The sequence below is a fragment of the Polypterus senegalus genome, chromosome 9, assembly GCF_016835505.1.
Source record: "Polypterus senegalus isolate Bchr_013 chromosome 9, ASM1683550v1, whole genome shotgun sequence".
NCBI classification, from domain to species: Eukaryota; Metazoa; Chordata; class Cladistia; order Polypteriformes; family Polypteridae; genus Polypterus; species Polypterus senegalus.
In genome coordinates this window covers 39,562,277-39,590,124 of record NC_053162.1, presented here as the reverse complement: position 1 = coordinate 39,590,124, position 27,848 = coordinate 39,562,277, and the positions used below count along the sequence as shown (strand labels likewise).

The window sequence follows — 27,848 nt, the reverse complement described above, 5'->3', positions numbered from 1 at the left end:
ACTCTTCTACATTTGCATCTTCAGTTATTCGCACTTGTTCAGTTTTCTTATGAGGACAGTCTTTAGCCCAATGAAATGTACACTGGCAAATAGCACATCTGGATCGCTTACCAGACTTATCCAGTTGATTAGTTCCCTGTAATGGCTGCTTTTGTAGTCCACTTTGCAACAACGCGTTCCGTTTCCCTCTGCCTTGCAGTCTTTGTTCTGTGAAAAACGCAGATTCTTGGTTCACTTGTATTCCATTCAATGATTCTGTAGTTTTCCTTCCAAAAATCCTCTTGAGAGCTGACTTCATGGAGGAGAACTTTAATTCTGTACAGGCCGTCAAAGCTAGCTGTCTGCTTTTTTCATCGAGGCAAGCCGTATCTAAAAGCTTAAAAACCAACACAGCATCAGGAAGCGTCATATTATAATTTTTCATCCGGTTATAACGCTGTTCAAAGTCAATTATGTAGTCCGCCATGGAAACTGAACTGCTCTTCATTATGCCATAAAAATAAGAATACGCTTCATATACACGATCCTTTTCCTCTTTTAGAAACACGGCATCATCGTCATACCGCTATCACTATCCAAATCTTCCGCAGGTATTTCCATCGCGGTTTCACAGGCTCTCCCTTCTAGCCCCAAAGTAACAGCAAGTGCTTGTTTCTTTCTGTCAAGGTCGGTAACTCGCGTCCAGACATTGATTTCATTTTTCCAGCACTCGTATGGTCTGGCTTCATCAAACTTCGGCGGGACTTTATAACTACCTGCCATCCTTATGAACCATCCTCTGCTACCATGTTAAACTGAAATAAACACGACGTTTAATTGTTGATAACATTTATTAGATGCGTTCAACAGCTTCTTCGCTCAGTCTCCACCCGAACACCCTAACAATAACCACCCACTCACACCTCCCCAAAACCTCGGCCCCCCCTTATCCCGGAAGCACAGACCATGGGTTAAATAGTGCAGGTGAGATGTGATATATTAACACTCTGTTTGTCTGAGTCCACCACTGCGTCCTTCCCATAAGCTGTATTCTACCAACTGATATTATTATTTCCTACTAGAAGCAGTACCCGGCGTTTCATGGGTAATTTTAGGCCCTGATTCATTTGTCTACTACTGTGGCTTCATTCTGTTCTGGTGTTTCACTTGCTCTGAGGCACTTGGTGGCACTGTGGGATCCTGTGGTGATTCATCGTGTGATGGGTGCAGCAATGTGCTGTATCAGTGCATGCTCCCAACCATCACCACCAGGACCAGATAACATTTATCCTTAAGTAACTACAGGCCAGAAAGCTTGACATGCATCATGGGTAATTTAATGGAAACTATTATTAAATAAAAGATCAAGCAGCATATGGCAAGAACATGTGTATTAGCAAATAACATAGATTCAGATGAGGAAGATCATGCTTCACTAATTTGCTTGAATTCCATGAAGAAACGACAAATTACTGTATATGATAAGGGAGGTGCACATGATATTATTTATCTTAATTTTTAGAAGGCTGTTGATAAAGTACCACAGGAAATGTTAGTGATCAAAGTAAAAAAAGTCAGAATTATAATTCTGTGTGTAGGTGGATAAAGAAATTGTCTTAAACACAAAAACAAAGGGCTGTAGTTAGAGGAACTTTTTCAGAACTAGGTGATGTTAAAAGTGGTGTCCCTCAGACATCAGTGCCTGGGACGCCTTTCTTTTTCTTATACATAAACAATTAGGACAAGAATATAAACAACAAGATGTCTAAATTTGCAGATAACACAAAGCTAGGTGGAAGGGCAGATAAGGCAGAATCAACTAAACTGTTACAAAGAGATCAGGACAGTATATAAGCTTGGGCAGATCTGTGGGAAATATACTTTCATTAAATTTTATTTAAGGTAATGCATAAAGGAAAGAGAAAGGATAGATATGAATACACAATTCAGGTTTGAAAGCTGAAATTACACCTCATAAGAAGGGCCTGGGAGTTACACTTGGAGTCCTCACTCTCTACATTAAAAAAGTGTACAGGGGTGATTAAGAAGGCTAATAGGAAATTACATAATATAGCATGAAAGGTGGAGTACAAGTCAAGGGAAATTATGCTAAAGTTGCATAATGCAATATTATTAATTAATTGTGATACTTAAATTAGTATACTGCAATATAAATAAATATGTACATCTGTAATTTATGATATGCATGGAAAGGTGCAGGTAACACCTGGAGTGTCTTCACTGTCTAGTTTGCATTCAGTTCCTCCTTCTACATAATGCAATGCATTAATTCCACTTCTGTGTTAAAGTAACACAAATAATTTAATTTCAATAAATGCTGGCAAGTAGAGGCTAGCTTAGAGTCCTAGATACAACTTGTCTCCATCATATATGATTAAAAGCATTTAATATGTGCTCAGAGTGTTATCCAAAGAAAACTGTCAATCAGATTTCAAATTCTGACATACTGGGTGGCATGATGATGTAGTGGGTAACAGTGGTGCCTCACATATACAGTCTCCTGGACTGGAATCCTGTGTCCGGACATTGCCCATGTGAAGTTCATTCTCCCTTTGGCTACATGGGTTTTCCTCTTATTTTACAAACAGTGTACAGGTTAAATTGATTTGTGATTACACACAGGCTCTTTGTGGGTGTGAGTGGGCCTTGTGATGGACTGACATCCTGCCCAGGGCTATGTCCTCTCTTGTATTTAGTGCTGCTAAGATAACCTCTGGCTTACCCTGATCCTGATTTGGATTGAAAGGTGTAAGAAACAGATGAGAATTTGGATACTGAAAAAATATTTTACTACACTGAAACAGAATCCAGCATGAGTTAATTATTATTGCATTCCATGATTATTAATCATGCATTAAGTCAGTCTGTTGTTGCTAGGTTCTCCTTTTTGTGATAAGCAATGTAAGCTCTTGCTAACCCCAGCAAAATTATTGTATAAATAATTACACGAGACCCTGCAAACAGATCTACAGGTGAAAGCTAAAAAGAAACAGTCAAAGAAGAATTGCTGATTTGTAGTGATACTTTAACTGTTCCCTTTTTCTTAACCAATAGCCACAAATTAATGAGATGCAAAAAGAGCCAACAAATGATCAACTAATCTGATCCCATTTGGACTAGTGCATGTTGGGCATACAATAGTTGCTTCAAGAACATACTTCAAAAGAGAAAACAGTAAAGACCTTAGAAATACTGATGTATTCTGGTTAGCAAAACACCCTGATGGTGCTTTTGGAAAAAATGACAATCAACTGTTTTGGAAATGTGTGGTGGACATGACCTTCCAGAAATCAAGTTTCAGATCCCCTGGGGATCTGTTGATTTGGTTCCCCTGTTCCAGACAATTATAAAGCTATTCTCACATATTTACTCTGCTTATCATCCCATATGGCCCTTTTATCATTAGAATCTCTGAAGCCTTCAAAAAAACTTGTAACCCTGGCCTACCTTAAATCCCTTCTTACCTCTCCATTAGTGCCTTTTGTTTTGTAAATGTGTCAATCAGCACAAACAGCCTGCTGTCCCATCACCTGCCTTGACGGAGCTGAACTCGGGCAAAAAAGTTCTCCCAGCTCAAGCCAGGGCTCCTAATCTGCATGTGAGGTCGATGGAGTTGTATAGGGTAAATAATACAGTAAATCATTATTTGAAATACATGTGTTCCGTGAATACTAAGATCTGGGTAAGTGTAGGAGAAAAGGAAATGCGAGGCAAGAAATGTTGAACACATACCTAAAGCAGAAACTTTTTCCATGTTATACTAATAATGACGTGAAGTGTAATTTGTGAAGACTTTAGTCTAAATATCAAATAAACACATGTCCTTTTATTCAAGAATATAACCAAAGGAAAAACAAACATCTGATTTACATGTTGCTGTCAATGAGTTAAAAACCCAAGCTCAAATGTCAATCGACAGGGAGTTTATACATGTTCTTGAATGGTGCAGAGGTAAGAAACACTGCTTTATAACCCAGGTTCCGGGTTTGACACTGGGCGCTCCATGTTTTGAGCAGTGAGCTGCTATTATTATTACTACTACTACTACTATAATACAATAAAAACTTGATTTGAGTCTGTAACACCCGGTGTAAATTTTGGATATTTTTTTGGTAAAAGTTAGTGCTTGTTTTTTTATTATTCAGTTTTATTCTCTCAGTGACATTCACATGGTACAACAAACTTGCCTCTCCCTCTCTGAGTTGATGGCTTTATCTCCATTCTTTTCAAATGAGCAGCGATAACCACAGTGGCTACTGTGGCTGATACCTGCTCAGAACTATTTGTTGTACCGGTAATCAAAGAACAATGTCCCGTGACTACTATCAGACTGGACAAAGGCAGGACCATAACAACAGACAACTTCTTCACAGCACTGGGACAGCAGGCTGCTTGCTCTGATTGACACATTTACAAAACAAAAGTTGCTAATAGAGAGGTACAAAGGGATTTAAGGTGGGCCAGAATTACAAGATTTTTCCTAGGCTTCATAGATTCGAGTGTTATGCAACTCTCTTCTCATAACCCTGCCACTCCTCAGCAGTTTATAACTAGGTCTGCATGTAATCTATACAAGAATTTAGCTGTGACCTGCAAGGTGGAGGAATAACTGGCACAAGACAGTTTCTGTGATTTAAGGTCTCTATACAAGACCATTTATTTGGAAGTCAGAAATCAAAACCCTAGCTTGACCTCCCATAGTTGTGACATGGAGAAAAGCTGACTCTCTGAACTACTCCTGCTGTTCAGGTCTTAGAAGACGTGAAGTACTTATTCCCAAAAGATCTTCTTCTACACTCATGAAGCTCCTAAAATTGCACTCACATATTCTTCTACCACTCTGGGTGACTTCCCTTTTTGTCTCTCCCTTCCTCGCTCCATAAATAGGTCTTTTTCTCTTCCCTTATTTTGTATACAGAAAATTGCTCTAGTTTGATATTTACATTTACAACTAACACAGAAATTTGTATTTTTGCCATTACCACATGTTGTGATGTGAGATTTTACATATAACTTGATAAATATTTTGTATGTCTTTATTTGTAATTTAGGCAAAGCAATGTAATTTAGTGTTTACCCCCGGCCCCCTTGGGACTTATTTCCAGAAATAACACAATTTTGTTATATTCAATCTAAAGCATGCTCACACACAAAAAGGGTCAGTGGTGTTGGGTTGTATGAAACTTCTGAAACAAAGACTAACTTTTCAGTGTTGTTCTAATTTGAAAAATGTATTTTTGAGCCATTTAAACGTAAAATCACTTTGACATGAACCTCAATTATAGCTGTGTTTATGCTACTTTTAATCATATTAGCTTGTTGCTTAATTACACACTGGTTAATTATTATATTTGGATACTCTCCAGCTTTGTCCCATTTTTGGAAAACTTCATGGAATGGAATACAGTGGAACCTCGGTTTGCGAGCATAATTTGTTCCGGAAACGTGCTCGCAGTCCAAAGCACTTGTGTTCCACCCAACGGGACGACATGCAGAAGAGCGTCCCAAAGCAATCACAGTCTCCCAGCGCTGTAGCAGTTTGCCGTAAAAGTGAATTCAAAAAGATCATGGACATGCTATAAGCACCTGCCATTGATGGGTGATACAAGGAAAAAGGAACATTATAAATGCACAGGGCACAGTACTGCTTGGCCACGACCCTGCCTGACTGCTGTGTCTGTGTATATGAGAGTGGCAGATCCTGCTACAATAAATAACTGCGCTGTTGCTGTTTCAAGCTGAATAAAGCTGGTGGTGCAAGACAGGGACTCGCATGTCACAGCACACACGCACACAGTCACAATGCTGTAGTAAACCGTATACGCTTGTAGGAATGTTGACTATGAGACGGAGAATAGGAGACGATTGCCCACAATCCCGCAGCGAGAGAAAGAGAAGAGCCATCAGCTCAGTTGTGATTACATGACGCTCAGCAGACAAAGCATATACATACTACTCATATTGCCAGACGACACTCGTTTATCAAGTCAAAATTTATTAAAAATTTTAGCTCATTTTGCAAAACACTAGTAAACCAAGTTACTCGCAAACCGAGGTTCTACTGCACTTTTCTTGTGCTAAGCTGTGTTTAGATGATTTCACATATTAAAACAGCCTCTATTTCAGTGAATTACGGCAAAGTGCTTTCTCTCTAGTATATGTTTCACCATAATAGGTAAAGGTAAATCATAGGATAAATTTTTGTGTACAAAAAAAATCTAAACAGCTATCACAGAACAGCTTAATTAGCCTATATAATAATGCCTCTTTTTTGAAGCTAGATGTGATCAAAGGATCTCACTTGGGTATAGCTAAAATGATGTTTGCTTTGATGTCTGAATGCTGCCTTTTTAAAAAGGCAGGAAAATGGGACTGGATAAATTCTTCTAAATGTATATTTGTTACTTATTTCATAAAAAAGTAGTCAATCAGTTTTTAAGGGTTGTAGTTGTCAGTTATTTTTTACATATGACTACTTGTTTCCACCCCTATTAAAAAGGCAAAAACAATCAATATGTACAAATATCTGCCAAGATCACTACTAGAACAATATCTGTCTTTGATATCCATGTCAGTATAGTACTGTGGTCATTAAAAATACATATGTTGGCTGCATTTATTATTCCAAATCTTTCACATTAGCACTTCAGTGTCAACCTCACATAGTTTAAATTTGGTATGCATTAAGAATTTTTACTCCTTGAATATTATTTTCTTGCATATAAACCTTAGTTTTCTGGTTGTTTGGAATGTCAAGGAATTCAGATATATTATTAGTGTTTTAGTACATTATCTCTGAATTAGTTAGTTTTTATTAACAATGTTACTGTGTCACCATTAGTTGCTTCATCTCCATGACACAACAGTCCATTGCTGGGGGCATGGGCCCAAAAGTTGTGCTCATGACATCATACATGCCATTCCTTATAAGCCAGTCCAAGACGGTGGATAAATTTAAATTCTGCTTGGACTTATTTTTGACTACAACTGTTTTGTCTTTGTTTTGAGGAAAGATTAGTTAGTCCTTCCCGTTTTGACCCTTGCTTCTTATGTTGATAATGTTCATCTCATGGTCCTTTTCTTTAGTCCTTTTGGCCTGCCACTTTTTCTGTCTTCTGGCAGTACAGTAGATATAAGCCAACTGTGGGTTGCCAAACTATTATAAACAATGTTGTCTTTTTATAATTAATGTTTTTGTTTTCATTGCATTTTAGATGTTTATCATTGTGAAGAGTTATTTATTTTTCTCTTTTTTATTGTGTGTCCAGTAGGGGGCACTCAACAAACCATAAGAAATTACTCTTTTCCAGCCTGACATGCGGACACTTTTATTTAATATTGCTTTTTGTTTGTTAACCTTTGGACTTTGTGTGTTCCTGGACTGCTATGTTTTCTCTGTGCTGTCTGGAGTAAATTTAGGCAGCATTTTTTCTTCTATAGAGAGGACATGGAAACTGGCCTTAGATTTTCTTTCTGCACACTTGTTGGTTCTGAAAAACGTTTTTTAAGTTGCATTAATTTCGAAAACATTACTTTCATTCAGAATAATCTTCTGATTTGCTTTGTGATATATGGTGAGCTTGTTTGACATATTTAATCAAAGAGTAATACTACACGTTCTAATGTACAACTTGTTTCATTTTGGGTTCAAACAGAGCACCAAAAAACCAAAATAGATTGAAAACTGGGAATTTCCTTGTTTCAATATTTTAATCGCAGAACAACACAGCTACTGGACAACTGTAGACAAGGAAGTTAAGTATATATGAACACAGCAACAAAACCATCATTAAAAATACTAAGTTATAATTCTGCTGAACAGAAGACAGTAAATAGTTTATTAACGGTCAATTGCTTAATTTCTTGAAATTATTTTCCTGTGTATTTTAATTAGACCAGAAACATAAGAATCAGACATGGGTGTTCTTTATATGCTGTGAGTAGGATTTGCATGCCAACTTATTTCTATTCACAAGATTAAAATGACAATCATCTAGTATTTCTCTTCAGGTACTTACCATATAATAGCACAACTTTAAACAAAAATTAACTTTAAAATATTTTTCATATTTCTCCTGTTTTTGGATTTATATCCTTTATTTTGTCTAGAATATAAACTAAAACTTTAACTTTTCCCATTTTGTCCTGCTCATTGCTTTCATTACATTACACAGATTAAGAATAATAAAATGCAGATGTCATACACATACTGTAGTTTGTGTTAACAGGGCCAGAAAAGGCTCACAAATTCCAAAATGTGGGTCTTTCACTTTTTAAAACAATTCAGTTATCTAGATAGAGGACAAAATGTCTTGAACTGTTTTTTCCTCTGTATTATGAGTTCAGCAGCAACTGTGCTTTCACAGCACAGCTGAAGATAATGAGCCATATTTGGCTTTTTCACAATTGATATTAAACTAAGTTTTAAAAATTATCTGTTTGGCTGGATTAAAATAAACTCAGAAATGGACTAACTTCATTTAAGTAGCATTCATAGAATCATCATAGAAATGAAAAGGAAACCGTGTTCTTTTGCTAAGGTTTAAAACAGAGCTCTCAATAAAGGATATCAAGTAAAAGAACAAGCTTATAAAGTATTTATAATTCTAATGATTTTTAAGTGTGGAATGTGTAAAAAAAAGACAAGCAAGTCAAGCAACATTAATATGATTATCTAGCAATTAATAATAATAAAAATTCATTACATCATATAGCACTTTTCTAGGTACTCAAAGCGCTTTACCCAGTGAGTGGGGAGTCACTTCAACCACCACTAATGTGTAGCATACACCTGGATGATGCAATGGCAGTCATTTTGGACCCACCACACATTAGCTGTTTGGTGGTGAAGGGTCAGAGATACTTAGCCAATCAAAAACATGAGTTGCTAATTGTCTTTCAGACTCTTGGCAGCACAGGGGCCAAGGCATTGGCTACTATCTGCTACTTAAGTGAGGGATGCAAATAAAATAGGTGCCAATTAAGCAAGTCACCTGGAGTAATTTTGGAATGTTTCTTGCCTATAATCAAGTTACAAATAACAAAAAGGACAGCCCTTTGTGTTAATGTGTCCTTCTCACCTATTTGTGCTTATTTGTCTTTTCATAAAGGTGTTTCTAAACTATTTAAGAAATACAAACTACAGAGAACTACAAATGCACAGAAAATAACATGAGGCTCTGCAGGCCACTTTCATAACATAAAATCAGTAAGTGAAACTGAACGTAAAAGCATTAACTATCATAATCTTCTTCCCTCGCTGATTGGCGTGGGTTTATTTGGTTTCCTATTCTAACAATATTCTAAACACCCCTGAAATACCTATACAATCTGTATCAACACAGCCTGTTTTCCAGTTTCCCTTGCAACTCTCACCAATTGCAGGCAGAGTGTCATCAAGAACATGCCAGAAACTTTACAAATAAAGTGCAGTATTTCTAAAAAGAGGACTAACTAGAATAATTAATACATGTTTAGCATCTTTTAGTGCTTAATCATATGGTTATTAATTTTGAATGACATATCTTTGAAAAATATAATATGCCAAAATGCTATTTGCTCACATTTACAATATTTAAATACTGACAATAGTTATCTAAAAATGTTCTTATAAATATTTTGTTTTTTATCAGGTTTTATACATGTTGCAATGGCAAATTTGCCTAAATACAAAGAGAGCACTTAAAGCCCATAAATCTGTTCCCCTTTTCATTTTTTTAGAATTGACTCTCTTGACAAATATCACTGTGTTCATATAGAATGTGTTGCACCCTTAAAACAAATACTGTATAAAACATGGCTTGTGGCCAGACAAGACTTACAAAGTTTCTTTGTCATGTGCACAAGTGGTGGCAACAATCCAGTTGTATTTGAAGCCTTCAGGTTAAAAATCAAAAAGGACAAATTTACCAAAAAACATTCTGAAAGTTTATAAAAGTTATATCCAGAAAACATAATAAATAGGATTTGAACTAAAAGCACTGAAAAACCTATTTGTAAAAAGTTCGACCATTTTGGAACTCCCACTCTATAGTGAAAAAGTTACCAGCTAGTAAACATCATATTATTTTAAAACTCTTAATACTGATTAAATATGGTTAGAGAGTGAACAATTAGTTAATAGAGATTTGTTTAGCCAGATACTGAATGCTCTATTAAGTAGGAACAAATATCAGCCAGTTTTAAAATTGTATCTGTAGTTAATGAAGTGTCTCAGAATTCAACTTTTTAAATTATATACTGAAAATCTTTATGTCTCATTCAGTGAGAACCCTTTTTTTTATAATTTAATTGATTTTATTGAAATCACACAACATTCCATACAAACAGATCAATTTTACAGGAATAGGATTGAAAACAAATCAACCACCAGCCCCGAGAAAGAGAGCATGGGCAGCAGAATAAAAATTAAGCTAGTAAAAATAAGTAAATAGATAAATTAATAAGTGAATATAGATAAATGGAGAAGAAAAAGAAATGGGAATAGAATCTGCTTCCACAGTGCTTTAAAAGCTTATTCTAAAATGTTATTGATTAGATCCTGCCAGGTTTTGAAAAATTTCCGCACAGATCCTCTAAATGAGAATTTGATTTTTTTCCAATTTCAAATAATATATAACATCAGTTACCCACTGACTTAAAAGGGGAGAGTTAGGATTCTTCCAGTTCAACAAGATAAGTCTCCGTGCCAATAGAGTAGTAAAGACAATCACAGTTTGTGTGTTCTTCTCCACTTTAAGCCCATCTGGGAGTCCACCAAACACAGCTATTCATGGGTTAGGAGGGATTGTGACACCAAGGCTGTCTGAAAGGCATTTAAAAAGTTTGGTCCAGAATGACGTTATTTTGGTGCAGGCCCAAAACATGTGACCCATTGAGGCTGGAACTTGATTACAGCGTTCGCAGGTTGGATCTTGCCCTGGAAACATTTTGGACAATTTTAAACGAGACAGATGTGCTCGATATATAATTTTTAGTTGAATAATTGTATGCCGTGTGCATAAGGACCTCGAGTGAATTCTCTGCATTGCTACCTTCCATTCCTTTTCTTAGATGCTGAGTGAGACACCCTTTCCCACTTACCTCTTGGATCTTTGAAAGTTGAGAGACTGCAAAATGGTAGGGTGCAAAGACATTGTTTATGTACAAAAGTGATTTAATCCCAAATGTTTTCCAGACATTAAAAACTGCATATGTTTGTGAGGGTTCTCGTGCAGAGGTTCCACCGATAAAAGATTCTCTGTCTTAAAATGCTTCCTACATTGGTTCCATATTCTGAGTGAGTGAAGCACAATTGGGTAGTTAGTCTATTGGCAATAACTTGCAATTATTGGGACGCAAAGCAAGGAATATAAAGAAGTACTGCAGGATTTTATTTCTATTGCAGACCAAGCCTGTATATGTTCATCTATTTGTGTCCATGTCCAGGTGTTTATAGTTTGTATGGTTGCTGCCCAGTAGTAAAATTGAAAGTTAGGTAGAGCCATGCCACCTTCTGCCATTGGCCTTTGTAGGGTCGCTCTTTGGATACGTAGATGTTTTGAATTACAAATAAATGTGGTTATGGTTGAATCTAATTTCTTAAAAAACGATTTATTAATGTATATTGGGATGTTTTGGAATAAAAAGAGAAGCTTAGGGAGGATATTCATCTTAATAATGTTAAGTCTTCCAGCTAAAGTGAGATGAAGGGTTGACCATCTACGCAAGTCTTGCTTAATTTTTTCCATACAGACAGCGAACATTTGTTGATAAAGAGCTTTATGTTTACTTGTGATGTTTAACCCTAGATATTTAAACTGATCTGCAATGATAAAAGGAAAGGTATCCAATCTAATAGTGTGTGCTTGAGAATTCACTGGAAAGAGCACACTTTTAGCCAATCTTTTGAAATTCTGTTAGTGCATTTAGGACTGCAGGCACAGTGTTTTGTGGGTCTGATATATACAGTACCATATACAATACAATACAATACAGTTTATTTTTGTATAGCCCAAAATCACACAGGAAGTGCCGCAATGGGCTTTAACAGACCCTGCCTCTTGACAGCCCCCCAGCCTTGACTCTCTGAGAAGACAAGGAAAAACTCCCAAAAAAACTTGTAGGGAAAAATGGAAGAAACCTTGGGAAAGGCAGTTCAAAGAGACTCCTTTCCAGGTAGGTTGGGCGTGCAGTGGGTGTCAAAAGAAGGGGGTCAATACAATACAATACACAGAACAGAACAAATCCTTAATACAGCATAATAATAAAAATTTTAGAAGGACCCCTTTTTTCCATGATTCCTGTGATCCTCCATCAGGGATGACTTTACCACAGGCAGGCAAACAACTTGGCAGGTGGGCCGTGGCACCAATTGCCACATTTGAGTACCAAGAACAGAAACAGAATAGGTGAGGGTTAGTAACAAATTATAACAATCATGCTACTTATGTTTTAGTGCTAATGACTAACAACAGAGATGCAGTATGTACAGTTAATCAGCAGCTCTAGTCAGAATATGCTAAACTGAAGTAGTGAGTCTTCAGCCGAGATTTAAAGGCTGAGACTGAAGGGGCATCTCTTATAGAAGCAGGAAGACCATTCCACAGTTTAGGGGCCCTGTAACTAAAAGCTCGACCTCCCACTGTTATTTTATTAATCCTTGGAATCATAAGCAGACTGGCATCTTGAGATCTTAATGTGCGCTCAGGTTTGTAAGTCATGATAAGTTCAGACAAGTAAGCCGGACCTCGGCCATTTAATGCTTTATATATTAAAAGGAGGATTTTGAAATCTGCCCTAAATTTAACCGGGAGTCAAGTGTAAGGATTTAAGAACTGGAGTTATGTGTTCATATTTTCTTGTTCTTGTAATAATTCTTGCAGCCGCATTTTGGATTAACTGGAGGCTGTATAAAGAACAGTTTGAACAGCCAGTGAACACCGCATTGCAGTAGTCAATCCAACTAGAGATAAATGCATGAATTAATTTCTCAGAATCCTGTTTATTTAGAAAGCACCTTAATTTCCTAACATTTTTAAGATGGAAGAAACATGTTTTGGACAACTTTCATATCATCTGAATACAGAGAAATTTTCTGTTCAAGTCCTTCTCTGATAATCCCCTTTATCTCATAAGCATTTCGACAGTAAACTGGCAGTGGCTCAATGGCGACTGCAAAAAGTAGTGGTGACAAGGGTCATCCTTGTCTGGTACCACGTTCCAGTTTGAAGTAGTCTGAATTAATGTAGTTAATACAAACTGAAGCTTCTGGATTGGTATACAGTAGTTTGATCCATGCACAAATGTTAGGGCCAAACTCAAATTTCTCCAATGTAGTGAAAAAGTAGTTCCATTCAATCATATCAAATGCTTTTTCTGCATTCAAGGATAATAAAATCTCTGGGGTGTTTGACTTTGGAGGTGAATATATTGCATTAAACAGACGTCGAAGATCTTGTGATATTACCGAAGGCAGCATTTTCTCCATCCTTCTAGCTAGGACTTTGGAGAGTACCTTAACATCATTATTCAGAAGTGAAATTGGTCTGTATAATGCACATTGTAATACGTCCTTATTTTGTTTAGGAAAGACGGCGATTAATGCTTGGCGAAAAGTTTGAGGTAGAATTTTATTTTGTCTAGCTTCTGTGAAAGTTGCTAATAGGAGGGGAGCTAGCTGAGTGGAGAACTTCTTATAAAATTCGGCAGGGTAGCCATCGGGGCCTGCTGCTTTCCCACACTGAAGTGACTTTATAGCATCTAATAATTCTGATAGTGACAACAGTTTATCCAGTTCATCTGCACTAAGAGTATTTATTTGTGGTATCTCTAATGAATCCAGAAATGCATTAGATTGTGTCTTGTCTTCTTTAAACTCAGTAGAATATAAGGATTTATAGTAGTCTCTAAATGTGTGGATTATATTTTTATGGTCAATGATTTTGTGTCCATTTGTGTTGATGATTGCTGGGACTGCATTGAGAATTTCTTGCTTTTGGATTTGTTGAGCTAAAAGCTTATTAGCGTTCTCTCCATTTTCATAGTAATGATGTCTTGATTTATAAATAAGTTGTTCAGTTTCTTTAGTTGTGCAGAGCCTGCCTTTTCCTATGAAGAACCTCACTTGGACATATGGCATGTTCTTCTTGATCTACTGTATTCTAGTAATTTTGCTGGTTAGCTTTGATACCTGCTTGGTTTCCAATTTATTTCTGTTGTAAAGATATGAGATAATCTGTCCTCTTAAGAAGGCCTTCAGGGTTTCCCAGAGTATTCCTGCAAAGACCTCTGAGGATGTAATTGTCTCCAGAAAAAAACTGATTTGTTTTGATATAAATTCTATACAGCTGTCGTCTGATAATAAAAGTGGGTTAAGACGGCATCTGCAAGATGAGTATGTGGGGCATAATGATTTTAGCTCCAAGATAAGAGGGGCATGGTCGAAAAATAACAATAGCGTCTAATTTGCAGGATTTAATCGTAGGCAGGAAATTGTTATCTACAAAGAAATAATAAATTATTGAGTAGTAGTGATGCACTGGTGAGTAGAAGGAATATGTTCTTGAGTTTGGGTTTATAAATCTACAGGGGTCTGATAAGTTCTGGTCAGTTACAAACTGTGTAATTGTCTTTGCAGTGTTAGATATCATCCCCCTATGACAGGAGTCCTACCTAAAAGTGGGTTTAAAACACAATTAAAATACCTAGCCATTATAATTTTATGAGTGTTCACATTAGGAATGGATGCAAATACATTTTGGATGAAGTCCCTATCATCCAGATTGGGTGCATAAACATTTATCAAAATCACTTTGCAATTAAATAAATTACCCATGACAATCATGTATCTCCCTTCAGGATCAGATACAACATCTGATACTACAAATGTACAAAGACTGTTCTATGGATAAGAATTCCCACACTTCTAGTTTTTCTTGTAAAGCTGGAATGGAACATTTGGCCACTCCAGTCTTTTTGTAGCTGGAACTGATCCTTGCTTAAAAAGTGGGTCTCCTGTAAAAATACTATTTTAGCATTTAGACCTGTTAGGCAAGAGAATACTTTCTTTTTAATTCGTGATTCAGGCCTTTAACATTCCAGTTAACTGTCCCGTGTTGAAGACATTGATTCTGAATTTTTGAACATGTTTATTAACATCCGTGTGTAATCCTGGAATTTTTCAAGATGCTGCCTGCTTCACGAGAGTCCACAATTGTCCTTCTTGCTGCAAAACAGAGTGAACCCAATATGTTCACTTATGATGCTGACAACGCCTGCTCTTCAGTATTGTAATCGCCAAATATAAAAGCACTAAATTCATACAAGATATTCTGGAAACACAACAATCACCTCAAAACGTTACAGATCCACACAATCCCCAAAATGAAACCCCCAAACGCTGGAAATCTACAATACTCAAGTGTAAATGGTGCTAAGGTTGCAAGTTTACCAAGGCAAAATCCAACTGCCAGGACTGATATCTAGCCAAACACATTCCAGTACATGCTGGCTTTGTACATTATTACATTTATTTTTTCTCTATATTTTTTATAGCATAAATATAGATGTTACTGATACTACTTTATCACACATAGGAGTTACATAATAATTTTGTATTTAAAAAGATTTTAGAGTCATTCATTTTGTAACTTATATCAGACATGTATTTGGAGAAGAGCTGTCCATATGTACCTAATGTTTGTTTTTGTTTTTACTTTTAGGACTGTGGGGTTTAGTGAATAATGCTGGAATCTGCACCACTATTGGAGATGCTGAACTTTCTCTCATGTCCAGCTATAGAGGCTGCATGGAGGTCAATTTCTTCGGAACAATAAACGTGACAAAGATGTTCCTACCATTGGTGCGGCAGGAGAAAGGGAGGATTGTAACCATTTCAAGTCCATCAGGTTTAAATACTTTTTTAAACGTGTCACTTCTGTTTAGAAAGTTTAGAAACATTATGTGTACCGTGTAAGACATGTTGCTAATTGTTAAATCATAGCAAAGTATATTACTTTTTTGGTTCTGTATTTCCCTGTATATTAAGCTAATAGAATAGCTAATTTAAACCATTTCATTACAGTAGATCAAGTGGTTCATCAGGTTTTCATTCTGCTCATCTCTTCCAGAAATGTGTAATATTCACTATCTATCCACAGACATCTGCTTATTGGGGATGGGAATTGTCAATTTTAACATGATTTTCTTTTAGAATATTACAGATTTAGATTTTTACAATATATTAATTAATGTGATTCAATTCTGAAATAGGTTTCAATTTATATTCCCTTTATATCTTAAAGTTAGGTCAAATTTGTCACTTTGTTAAAAAAAATGGAAAAATATTAAATTAACCCTTGAATCAAATCATCCCATTTAAATCTTTTTTATAGTGGAAATGCAGTTCAAATATCTCGCTATTCTAAATAGTTAGAATGCCAGTATTAATTTATAACTCACTAGATAGCCGACGCCCGCATAGCATACGGCGGTGTAAGAATAGGAACGGAAAACGGTGCATTGCCTTCATCAACCGTTTGTGTCAAGAAATAACCCACTGATAGGAACAGGCAGTTGCTGGATCCCAGAATAAAGATTACGTTGTACAAAAACCTGTCAACAGAGAAGTTACTATTGTTCATTTTATAACAAAGGCTTAGGAAACAACCGTTGCAGTATAACGATAATAGCAAGGTGTATGGGAAGAGGACGAATAGGAATCGAGAAATTCCGTGTCGGCTGTGTGTGGGCGGGACCGGTTTTGAAGAGGAGCCGCAGGCAGCGTGGAGAAGGGTTTGGAAGAGGACGAATAGGAATTGAAAAATGCCGTGTCAGCTGTGTGTGGGCGGGACCGGTTTTGAAGTGGAAGCAGGACGAACCAGAAGAGAAATATATATATAAGAGATGCCTGTGTATCAGTACATAATTTAATCTTACCTCATTGTCAGTAATATGATTGTTATCCAAAAACTGACATCACTTTTCATTTTAAAGTTGTTTCCGCTGTATATAGGTACGTTCCCATATGCAATACATGTTATTAGGCAATTAGCATTCTTTATTTTCACAAAGAAATTTTATTTATTCCTAATGTTTCTTGGCAGCTGAATATGGCAAGCAATTTCATCTAAGGTTTCCTTTACGCAAGATTCTCATAAAACTGTATTTACAGGAAGAAAAATAAATGTTAAAGATGGGGTTAGCCTTCATTTGTATTGTGCCTTATTACCAAATGGAAATACTTACATTTTGCATGACAAGACAGAGATGACAGTTCAATTTGAGATCAATAAAGCTAAAATTAGCAGAGCAGTAACAATAAGATTCAGAATAACCCTAAATCCATTAATGTTTTTTTTTTTCTTTTTTAATTAAAGCGGAACAGCCATTTCCTTCTCTGGCCGCTTATGGATGTTCAAAAGCGGCTTTGAACCTTTTCATGAAAACTCTGCGGCAAGAACTTAAACTGTGGGGTGTCTCTGTCTCCACCATCCTGCCATCAGCCTATAAAACAGGTGAACTACTACTTTCATATACTAACTTCCTATACATTAACAAGGTTCTTTGAGAATGAAATGGTGCTACCCTGAGAAGCCTTTAAGTATAGCTTATTTCCATCACCATAGGAAGCAGTGGTGCCGAAAAAGATAAGACAATTGGAAAAATAGATTCATGTTTACTCTTGTGCTCTGTTTTAGCTTGCAGTTGAACTATTGTTCCATGGTTTCTCAGAAGCATTTTTATGTGTGGGGGTGATAGGTTGTGATGGACGGCTGGGGCCCTTGTAAAGGAAGGACAAGGGAAGAAGATGTGCATAGGTCACTAGATGGCAGCCCCTGTGGGAAGCAGCAGTGCCTTGGATTTCCACAGGGCTCCATGGAAATTGGAGTTTGGCATAGCCCTGTTGGATTCCGTTGGGGCTGCCAGGTGGAGCTGTGAGCCCTAGTTTGGGATTCCACCATACCTGGAAGTACTTCCAAATAATGCTGATGGGCTACCTGAAGTGCTCCCAAGTGAAGCATAAAAGGGACCACCTCACTTCATTTGAGGAGCCAGAGTTGGGAGGTAGAGGATGAAGCTTGCTGGAGGATGAGTTGAGGTGGAAGAAAGAAGATAAAATGCTGTTTATTTGACTGTGATTTCTGTACAGTGCTATGGAGCTGGTGGGGAATGTAGGAAAAGAGTTTCCCACAAATCAATAAAAGCCTGTCTTGTGCTGGACTTGTGTCTGGTGTCTGTCTGTGTCAGGTTTGGTGTGCTGGTGCGCCCCCTGGTGGCCACAGTGTCCATCTGGTTCCTAGGGTTAGGGAGAAAAAAAACAAAAATGGGCAAAAATATAAAAGAGGGGTCAACAAATCAAAAATGATAATAAAGATACTAAAACAGGGTCTAAAAATAATTTTTTTTTAATCACGTTAGCAACTTTCTTGCAGCCAAATGAACAAGGTTTATAGATGTAAAGCTAATCACTGATAGCTTTCAAGGAAAACAGTCAGGAGGACAAAGCTGCCTTGGAGGAGTGGAGGAGAAAGAAGAGTGTTTTGTGGTGTGTTTTTTTTTTCATTGGTAGTTTTGGGGACTGTGTTGTGCCTGTGGGACACGAGGAAGATGTGCCCCAGAGGTGAAGAAATTAAATCTTTTTGTTAATTTTTAAACGTGCTTCTGCAGTCAGTCTGTGTCGGATTGACACCTATATAGAGCCATTGTCACAGTGTGTATTGTAATACCAGACCAAATGGAAACATTTGTACCATATAAAAACATGACGTCTGTGCTGATTACTGAGATTTCAACCAAGTCTTAGATGGGTAGCACAGCAAGTGACTTAATGATTACATAATGTAGCCCAACTGTGAATTAACGTTTTCATCTTCATATAAAGCACCAAGTCTTTAATGTCTCTCTATTATAAAAAAAAAATCCTAGAAAGCAAAAGCAGGGCAATGATACGTGATCTTCTTGGAAGTTCTCGGAAGACATTTAAGAGACCCGACAAAAGAGACTTGTCACAGAGTGTCTCGCGAGGATCATAAACATGAGACTTGGTGCCAAGAGATTGTCCCAGGGCCGTCTCATGAGAAACATGAGATTCTTGCAAGACACGCCCTACTTACAAAAGATATCATATAAGAGTACACCCATCAAAAAACACTCAGTCATGTAAAAGCATGTAGTGCACACAGACCCTGTGCACTCAACACATATAAAGCATATAAGGATAATACAGAGAATAGAGACCCAAAGGTGTTGGAGAGAAAAAAAGGCAGATAAAAGATTATGAAAGCAGTGGAATTCGAAAGGCTCAAACAAACGATGGCGCGATACACATGCAGAGAAAGGTACAGAATATGAAAGCAATAAAATTCGAAAGTATTGTAGCGTCCCAGCCAGGTTGAGGCCTTTTTGGTTTTAAGTGACTGTTCAGTCTGATTGAGGGAGGGCAAAGTACAGCACGGAAGACTGATAGCAGGGTATTCATTGATGCGGTAAGGGGTGGGGGGCGAGATGAGGGGTTGGAGAGGGTGCTAGAAAGTTGTGTTTGGGGTTACGAAGTCAGCGACTGTTCAAGTAGAAGTTTTGTGACACTTTATCATGTCAGTCGCTACAGTATCAAAGAAAAGATAGAAAAGATCGCATTACCACAAACAAAAGGTAATTAATCATCAGAACCAGGTGTAATTGAAAAAAGAGCAGGACAAACTGAGGTCAGAAATAAAAGGCAAAGAGTAAACAACAAATTCTTTTCGCCTTCACATCATTCAATGCATAAAATGTGGATTTACACAATAATGGACCATACATTATGAGAGTCTGTGGTCCCAGAACAGTTAAAGCAATGACAAGTTGAATTTCAAAGAATACACAATTCGGTCAGATGTATATTTATGATCACGGAGAAGCAATGCAAATTTTAACAGGCAAAAAGAAAGGTAATGTATATATTCCACAAATAACATTACACACCAAAGGAGATTGTGATATGCCACTTGTATTAAAATGTTTACAGTTTACCATTAGAATAGCTTTTGCCATGACAATCAATAAATCACAGGGACAAACATTAGAAAAAGTCTGATTATTTCTTAGAGAAACAGAAACAATATTCACTCACAGGCAGTTATACGTTGCATTGTCACAATGTGTCTGCAAAAAATATTGTTTTTAATGAAGCTTTAAAGTAAAAGTGCAAATAATGAAACTGAAACAATTCCAAAGGAAAAAAAATGCAAATTGTATATCCAATTAACCAAACACAGGGGTTGGCGAGCAAAGCGAGCAGGGGGCAAAGTCCCTAGTCTTATATTATAACTAGCAAAATGAGTGTTGTTGTCATATATATATATATATACAAAATGTTAGAGGAGGGAAGAGCCTCGCCTACACACACACATCACCAACCCGCCAGTTTGCGGGTGATAGACTGACCCAGGTGCTTTATCTGCAGCTTGAACGATCCAAGTGAAGGGCGACCCTGGTCCGTGGAGAAGTAGTGTGTTAAAGAAGCAATGAAAAGAAAAGGAAACATTTTGAAAATAACGTAACATGATTGTCAATGTAATTGTTTTGTCACTGTTGTGAGTGATGAGTGTTGTTGTCATATATATATATATATATTTACACACACACACATAAACATATATATATATACATATCTATACATATACACATATATATATACATATATATATCTACATATATACACATACATATACACACACACATAAATACATACACACATACATACATACACACACATATATACACACAAATACATATATATATACATACACACACACATATATAAACATATATATACATATACATACATATCTACATATATACACACACAGCTATTTCATTATCAGTGCAATACGCTGCTTGTTAAAACGGATAACTCCCCTCTTACGTGCAAGTCTGCGTGGATATTATGAACTATCGTATTTGTTCAAGTTCTATTTAAATTTTAAATAGAAGGAATTTTTATTTAGTCGACAGAAATATCTTTGGTAGGAATGGTAAAACAGACAGGAATATTATTCGTGAATAAATCAACTCAAACCTTAAACAACTTATAATATTTTGCTCTCCATAAAAATTTATCCTGTCTAAATTATACAAGTTAGAAATAAAGTAAACGTTAAAAGAACAAACATTCACATTTCTTTACTCTTATGTAATTTTATATAAAAATAAACTTAGATTTTAAATATCCCAAAAGATTTTGCTCTCCATAAAAATATATCCTGTCAAAATGATACAAATTCAAATATGAACATGCTGCATAACAAAACCTAGAAATATAAATAAAATGTGTTCCTTTCAGCAATAACAAATCAAATCATTCAGTTTTCTTTGCTCATATGTCATTTTAGAGCTGGACGCCTGGCATCTTTTTTTGGCCACAGGTTCGTTTATGTTTGGTGTGAGGTTCTGTGTTGTGGAGATTCTCAGGATGGATTGCAGGTGCTCATCAGTGAGGCGACTGCTGTTTTGTTAGTCTTTATCACTGAGAAGAGCTTCTCACACAGATATGTGCTACCAAACATGCACAAGGTTCGAGCCGCATGTAGACGGACTTTTTGTTCTTCAAAGTCACCAAAGCGCCGTGCAAACTCAGTGCGCTCAGTTTATCAGCAAAGTGCGATTTGGGAACACCGTAGTGACGACTTGGTTTAACATTACTTGGCAACAGGGAAAGTGAGGCAAGGTGCACTGGTGCATTTGTGTCTCCCATAAAAGCAGCTTCACTTGAAATCACTTTGTGATTGTGCACGGGTTAAAACGTCCGCTGAAGTGTCAGATTCTTATTTAATTATGCTGCTTTCTGTATCTTCTGCATTGCATTCAGGTTAACCTGATGTTTTGTCTCATAGTGCCGTCTTAGATTAAATTCTGTAATTACAGCCACATTAGCTCCACAAATGAGACACACGGGTTCAGTAAACATATACTCAGCCTCCCATCGGTTTTTAAAGGCTCTATTTTCAGAATCAACTTTTCTCTTCAGCATCGTGTGAGCTAGCTTCGCAATAACTTGATTAACTCGGTAAGTGTTCGGCAAGGCAGCTGAAGCGCTGCATTATGGGATCTGTAGTTTATTGTGTTACCAGCGCTTCATATACCCGGGCTTTAATAACAATAATACAGTATATAAAATGATCTCGGGCCGGATATAATTACACGCCGGGTCGGATGTGGCCCGCGGCCCTTGAGTTTGACACATATGGACTAAATAGAACTTGAAAAGATATATTTTTTCAAATGTGATCGCAATTCAGATAGAGTTGACGCGCACTACAGCCTGCATGCCTCAATAAGTCATCCTTCCCTCGCTCTTACTTTTTTACCGTTCATCTAATGAATACACTGAGTATGGCTTTACCAAAACAATCATTGATGGCGAATAAAGTATCCATTATTTGAGTATGTAGATCGGGTTTATATATATATATATATATATATATATATATATATATATATATATATCGCAGCGAGAAGTAGTGTGTTAAAAAGCTAGAAAAGAAAAGGGAACATTTTAAAAATAACGTAACATGACTGTCAATATACAGTATTTGTTTTGTGAGTGTTACTGAGTGTTGCTGTCATCAAGGATTTGATTATCATTATTTCTTTCAATCAGGTTCGTATTTGTAGGATGTGTTGTGTTCAAGTTACATTCCGTGTTTGTCAATCGCTGTAAAGATGACAGGTTTCATTCATCGATTCGTTTCTTACTGCATCAATAAACAGCTCGCTTCTTCTTTATCTGAGACCTGACACACTGCATGCACGGTTTTTTACACTGTCTTCCTTTAGCGGACATTGACTTTTTCCAACGTGTGCTTTGTTTTGGATTTATGAATATGCTTGTATGTATCAAACGCTTCATATTTTTGCTGCCTTTTCAATTGTGTAATTCGGTTTTGTTCAGCTCTTTGGAACTGTTGCTTTTATCTGTGCACTGCGCCAGTTCACGTGAGCCGCTCGGTGTACATGCATCGAAGTTTCCCAGCTGTGCTGGTGCCATCTCGTGCTATGTCCATGGCTGTATTTAATGTTACCTTAGTCCTGGCACTTAAAACTTTCTCGCAGTTTCGCTGAGTTTGTACCAAACACCACCCTGACCATCTCATCTTCCTCTGCATAAGCACAGTCCTTAACCCGTGAATATTTAGTGGAGTTTGCTATTGGATTGCCGCTGACGGACTGCCTTATATGGGCAGGCACTAAATTACAAACGCCAGCGGCAGCCTGTCTATGAACTTAATTTAAAGTGTAGGTTTACATCGTGCTTTGTTTCCGAAGTAGCAGAACTCATGAATATGGTTGTATATGTCACTCGCTCGCTTCTTATTGTTTCGCTGCCTTCTCAATTATATAATGCATGTTTTCTTCAGCGCTTTTTTTAGGTCTTCCTGGTTTTCTATGTACTGTGTGATTACGTGGGAGGCGTGATGATGTCACACGAAACTCCGCCCCCACGGCGTTGAAGCTCATCTCCATTACAGTAAATGGAGAAAAACTGCTTCCAGTTATGACCATTACGCGTAGAATTTCGATATAAAACCTGCCTAACTTTTGTAAGGAAGCTGTAAGGAATGAACCTGCCAAATTTCAGCCTTCCACCCACACGGGAAGTTGGAGAATTAGTGATGAGTCAGTGAGTGAGTGAGTGAGTGAGTGAGTGAGTGAGTGAGTGAGTGAGTGAGGGCTTTGCCTTTTATTAGTATAGATTTAAGGCTGTTCTTAGTGCTGTGGTCAAGTATCAACAGATAAAAAACAGCCCCGGACCTACCTTTTCACAAAGAAAATTAGGACCTCATCTTTCTTTAACACTAGAATCCCTGAAGCCTACAAAAAAACTTGGAATCCCAGCCTACTTTAAATTCCTTTCCACCTCTCCATCAATGTCTTTTGTTTGATAAATGTGTCGATCAGCACAAGCAGCAAGCAGACTGCTGTCCCTACATCCCTGCATCCCCCTTACCGACGGAGCTCAACTCGGGCAAAAATCTCTCCCAGCTCAAGCCTTGTTTATCTCAAGGTGAGGTCCCTGTTGTTGTATAGGGTAAATAATATATCGTTATTTGGAATACATGCATTTTATGTGTGTTCCATGTCTACAACGATCTATGTAAGTATGGGATGACAGAAAATGTGAGAAATGCAAGAAATGTTGAACACATACCTGAAACAAACTTTTTCAACTTTTAGTAATAAGAAATTTTGACAAGAAGTGTATAATATGTGAAGTCTGAAGTCCAAATATCAAATAAATACTTTCAAAAAAGGTACACATATAATAAAAGGTGTGCACTTTTATTCAAGAATATAACCAAAGAAAAAGAAATTGGGTTAGAGTACGACACTGACACGACCATTTAGATAGTACAGTGGTGCAAACTGCTGACTCATAATCAAGAGGTCATGGGTTCGATCCGGACCGCGTCCCAGAATTAATGTTTTGAGTAGTGAGCTGCTCTTATTGTTACTATTATACAATAAAAACATGTATTTGATTTGAGTCTATAACAGCCGGTTTAAATGTATGGTACTTGTAAAGGTTAGCATGATTTTTTTTTTTTTAATTCTGTTTTATTCTCTCAGTCACATTTATGCTCTCCCCGATCTGACACTGTTGTTTTCAAATAAAGACATGCAATTACAGAGGTGAACTCAGATGAGGATGAGCAAGACGTGCTGAGCTCACCAAGGTATTGTGCAAAGTTCTGTTTGTAATTATGTTTTGTGATGGTCTTTATATAAAAAAATTTACATGTTACTTATATAAAAGTCACATGTTATTTACCAGTCTATATTTACTTATCTTCCTACAGCGTCAAGTCACAATTAGACTGCAGAGCTTCTATGTTTGATCGACATGGGCATGCTGACAAAGTATATGTTTAATGCCACGAAAAGTGCGGTGGCAGCTTCCACCTGCAGCTATAGACTCTTCAGTATGTAAACAACTCTCGACACTAGTGTACACATTGATGTGAAACTGACACTTTTTTAGCAAATGTTTTACTTATTTGTTAAATTCTATAGGATTTTGTCAGATTGTCAAAGGTCCAACTCATAATCATAACCACACATTAGATTTAATTATAACTTACAAAATTGAAATTCAAAATTTGAAATATTACTCCATTAAATGTAGTTATTTTCGATCACTACTTAATTACATTTGATGTAGTCCTGCCCTTGCCAACGCACTCACAGATTAAAACAAAGTGCGACATCTAGATTGTAATTCTGCTTCAAAATTTATAGATACTTTGAGTAAGTCGAGTGTAATTGAGGAAAACCATTTAGATCAGCTAACATCACATTATAATGTGACCTTGACAGATGCTCTGGACGAAGTGGCTCCCCTTAAAACAAAAGTGATCAAAGCACATAGAAACTCGAGCTCTTAAATTAGAGTGTTCAAAACTGGAGCGCAGATGGAGAACAACAAAGCTACATGTCTTTCAAATTGCATGGACAGTGTGTTAAAAAATATAAAAAAACTCTTTTTAAAGCTCGGTCAGAATACTATTTTACAATAATAGATTGCAATAATAAAAATCCTCAGGTACTATTTAGAACAATAGCTAAATTAACAAAATGGGAATTCATATCTACAGTGCAAAATACCAACAGATATTAGCAGTACAGACTTTATGAACTTCTTCAATGAGAAAATTAAAAATATAAGATCCCAGACCCTGCCTCACATTGCATTCAGCACTTTAGTAATTTTAATCCTGTAACTGAGCAGGAAGTCTTAACTTTAATTTCTAAAATGAAAGCCACTACTTGTTCCTTAGATCCAGTGCCAACAAAACTAGTAAAAAGTGCAATGGATGTTCCTGCAGTGCCTATTCTAAACATTATCAATAGTTCATTATTGCATGGCACAGTACCTGATGCAGTAAAAGTGTCAGTCATTAAACCATTGCTTAAAAAGTCAGACCTAAACTCACACATACTTATATTTATAGGCCTATTTCAAATTTACCCTTTGTCTCTAAAATACTAGAAAAAGTAGTCGCCAATCAGCTTCAGTCACACCTTACGCATTACAATTTATTTGAGAAATTCCCGTCTGGTTTCCACACTGGCCATAGTACAGAAACGGTACTAACGTGGGTTGTAAACGACATTCTGATATCCTCTGATGAGGGAAACTCCACTGTAATTATGTTGTTAGACTTAAGTGCAGCATTTGACACCATTGACCATTCTATTTTACTGCACAGGCTAGAAAATTATGTTGGGCTTACAGGCACTGTGCTTGCTTGGTTTAGCTCTTATTTATCAAATTGATTCCGATATGTACAGAAATATGCTGACAGTACTTCATCATTATACACAGAAGTGAGATCGGGACCTTTACTTGTTTCACTTTACATGCTTCCACTGGGATCTATAATTAAGAAACAATGTTAATTTTCACTCGTATGCAGATGAGACCCAGTTATACCTTTCATTTAGATCAAATGAAATTTCTCCGATGTTGTCTTTAATTACTTGTGTTAGTGAATTAAAGGAATGGATGGATGAGAACTACTTGTCTTTAAACACAGATATTAATTGTTGGAGGAAATGACGCTGATCACAGCAATATTTTGTCACCATTTAACTCAGTTGGAATCATCATTAATTTTACTGAATCAGCCTGCAATCTAGGAGTTACACCTTTGACTCTAGCATGTCATTTAAAGCGCATATTACAAAGTTGTCCAAATCATGTTTCTACCATCTTAAACATTTTGGGAAATTAAGGAGCTTTCTAAATAAACAGGATTCTGAGAAATGAATTCATGCATTTATTTCTAGTAGGATTGACTACTGCAATGCAGTGTTCACTGGATGTTCAAACTGTTCTTTATACAGCCTCCAGTTAATCCAAAATGGTGCTTCAAGAATTATTACAAGAACAAAAAAGTATGAACATACAGTATAACTCCAGTTCTTAAATCCTTACACTGATTCCCGGTTAACTTTAGGACAGATTTTAAAATCCTACTTTTAACATATAAAGCATTAAATGGCCAAGGTCCGGCTTACTTCTCTGAACTCATTATGATTTACAAACCAGAGCGCACATTAAGATCTCAAGATGCTGGTCTGCTTAGTATTCCAATGATTAATACAATAACAGTGGGAGGCCAAGCTTTTAGTTACAGGGCTCCTAAAACTGTGGAATGGTCTGCCTGCTACTATAAGAGATGCTCCTTCAGTCTCAGCTTTTAAATCCTGGCTGAAGACTCACAACTTCAGTTTAGCATATCCTGACTAGAGCTGCTGATTAACTACACAGACTGCATCTCTGCTGTTAGTCATTAGCACTAAAACATAAGTAACATGATAGTTATAATTTGTTACTAACCTTCACCTATTCTGTTTCTCTACTCGGTACTCAAATGTGGCACTCGGTGCTACGGCCCACCTGCCAAGTTGTTTTGCCTGCCTAAGGCAAAGTCATCCCTGATTGAGAATCGAAGTAATTGTGGGGCACAGGGGTCCTTTCATCGAAGGTTGGGGGGCTGTCAAGAGGCAGGGCCTGTTAAAGCTCATTGCAGCACTTCTTGTGTGATTTTAGGCGATATAAAAATAAATTGTATTGTACTGTAAATACAATGTGCCAAAAAGTGATTGCAAATAAAAGTAAGTATGTGTGGGAAATTTAATGATACAACCTGGATATTTTCGAAGCTATCATAGATGACGCTGGCCGATACACCCAATATGTATGGCGTTGAGTCTCTTAAGGTTATATTGCTGCATCTCACGGCAGGCAGACTATGTTTTTCCTTATATCTTCTCTCCAATTAATTTCATACTTCCAGTGTAAGTTGCTGGCTTTGTAAAGGTTG

General features: G+C 36.9%; 1 protein-coding gene across 1 annotated transcript in view; it reads left to right on the top strand.

Annotated features, from left to right (window-relative positions):
- The window catches only part of hsd11b2 (hydroxysteroid (11-beta) dehydrogenase 2), a 119,303-nt gene that overhangs the window by 77,925 nt on the left and 13,530 nt on the right, over positions 1-27,848 (top strand). The window contains exons 3-4 of the mRNA XM_039762949.1: positions 15,702-15,887; positions 17,358-17,495. Of these exons, the coding sequence (XP_039618883.1) occupies positions 15,702-15,887; positions 17,358-17,495 (324 nt within the window). The remainder of the gene's footprint in view (positions 1-15,701; positions 15,888-17,357; positions 17,496-27,848) is intronic.